The following is a 2,370-nucleotide window of genomic DNA, read 5'->3' on the forward strand; positions in this document are numbered from 1 at the left end:
CTTTAAAGTATCATTCAAGTCTGTGATGGTCGGCTTAAATTTTGTGGTTGTTCCAATTGCAATCTTTACTTACTTAATATATAAGGAAAGAGTAAGTGTTGGCTTTATAATCTCCAATATAATCATCTTCAGTTTCTTGTATTGCTTAGGCTACACAAATCATGTATATTATTTGTAATTCAATTCTTTTTTTTTTTTTTATTCTTTTTAGGAAGGAAAAGAAAGAAAAATTCGTAATGGTGAAATAATGTACAAAGACCGGCACAATAAATTTATCTAGAGTAACAAATGTAACAGACAAATTAATTGAAATAAAAAAAACATCTTGGAGTAATAATTGTATTTAGTCTTCACATTATGAAACAAAAATTTTACATTTCTGTATCCTTGATAAAATGCAAATTATTTACCTATATTTTGATCAGAATATTTCTGTGATTGTACTCAATGATATATTTTCACACATCACACACATTTGGATTGCAATGGTGCCTGTATATGATAACTCAGTCTGCTAGAAAAAGCAGCCAAGTTACCTCAAACAACACCTAGCCAGCTTAAAAAAGAACGATCCAATTTGGGTAATAGTCTTGAATATATTATCTGAAGATAAGATAGGATAGTCATAGCTGTAACATTTTAATATTTATAGATCTACTCAGATTAAAATAAAGCAATATATATCTATATTGAACATGCTCGTTTAAGCTCAAACCTGGAATGCCTTTTGTTGCAGTAGTTGTCTTTTATTATCGTTATGCTTCATCAGATATATAGATGATATGAAAGGTTGTAACATCACCTACTGATTTCAAATATCATGTCTCCTATAAACAGTATATCTCTGTTAACCAATATTGCAACCTTTGACTATCCAACTTAGTTGGCTTAAATTAAGTTGCTCTGAAGACATACTAGTGACCTGTCAAAGAGGATCTTAGTCCACACAGTATCACCATAGAAATCATGAGTATAGCTAGGTTTTCAAGTTGTTGGGTTCTTATTAAAATGTTTCCACCAATCTGCCACCTACTTTGTGACAAACAAAAAATTTAAATAAATGCTACATTAAACGTTTTTTTTTGTAAATATAATCTTGCATGTTAAATTTATAGATATATGTAAACTGTTTCGTGCTACTCCATTTAGTTCTTATTTACTATGGCATTCTTTTTTTTTTTTTTGGCAACATTTTCAATAGGATAGCTTTAAATTATTCTAATAACTAGTGGGATCCATGAAAACTCCACATTTTATATTTATTTACTTTTAATTTGAAGATTTATAACATTTTTTTAATGTATATATTAAATGTTTTTGCAGCAGAGAAAGAGAAAGGATAAGTTCATTGATAAAAAGTTACAAGAAAATCTTGCTCAGTCTACTGTAGCATGAAGATACCAAATCATCTATCACATTGTCCTCATTTCTAAACATTGCTCGAATTATGCAACTGTTCTTTGTTCATGTTTTCATATTTCTTTCTCAGTCTTTCTGATATTTCTCTACTACTGGTCATTCATATTATTTCGTACACATCTCTCACTTCATGTCTCATGTAATAAAGCTGTTTACTGTTCATATTCCCTTTATATATGTTGACTTCCCCTTCAATATTGTACATTCATGCTGGCTCTCCTAATCCATTTGTTTCATCTTATTCCTCTCTCTCTCTCTCTTCCCTCGTCACTCATTCTTTCTCTTGATCTTTGCTTTCATTCTATAGTGAATGTTGTTTAAATCTAAAATGAGAACAAAAGTTTAAAAAATTTGCTTAAGTGTCACAAAATAGCAAAAGTTCTTTGTCTATCATAAATGGAAAACAGTCTGCAAATCCAAATGCTGAAAGTTTATCTAAGGTGTTCTGAGGCAAAGCATCTCATTGGATGTAAAATTGCAAATATTTAGGTGATGGGAATCTGAAGAAAGTCAGCTGTATATTGATAAGTCTTTAAACTTGGCTACATTGATTCTTAGGACTGCCATAAAAATGTGAACAAAATTAAAGCTGTTATGATGATGTCATTGTGCAGATCACTTGTTCAAGGAGTAAGTTTTGAAGGAAAATTGAAGATATGCTTGCCTTATGAATAAACAATGAAATGCAATGCAACATGAAGTTAAGCCAACTTATAATGGAAGCAGCAAAAATCATCTTCAGACATTTCCACAGCTAGCAAAGCTTGGTTCAATAAATTCAATTAGCAGTGTAACCTACACAGCATCAGCATCTCCAAAGAAGTTTCAAATGCTGGCACTGATGCAATCAAGGAATTTCCTCAAGTTTTTAAGGGTGTCATCAAGTATGGCAACTATTCTCTCCAACTTGTATTCAATTTAGATAAAACACACTTTTTTTTTTTTTTTTTT

General features: G+C 30.5%; 1 protein-coding gene across 1 annotated transcript in view; it reads right to left on the minus strand.

Annotated features, from left to right (window-relative positions):
- Positions 1–345: 345 nt before the first annotated feature.
- LOC106877516 (cohesin subunit SA-1) overlaps positions 346–2,370 on the minus strand; it is a 106,783-nt gene continuing 104,758 nt past the window's right edge. Inside the window, exon 33 of the mRNA XM_052974647.1 lies at positions 346–1,742. Within this exon, the coding sequence (XP_052830607.1) occupies positions 1,737–1,742 (6 nt within the window). The 3' untranslated portion in view covers positions 346–1,736. The remainder of the gene's footprint in view (positions 1,743–2,370) is intronic.

This window comes from Octopus bimaculoides, chromosome 19, assembly GCF_001194135.2.
Source record: "Octopus bimaculoides isolate UCB-OBI-ISO-001 chromosome 19, ASM119413v2, whole genome shotgun sequence".
Lineage (NCBI taxonomy): Eukaryota > Metazoa > Mollusca > Cephalopoda > Octopoda > Octopodidae > Octopus > Octopus bimaculoides.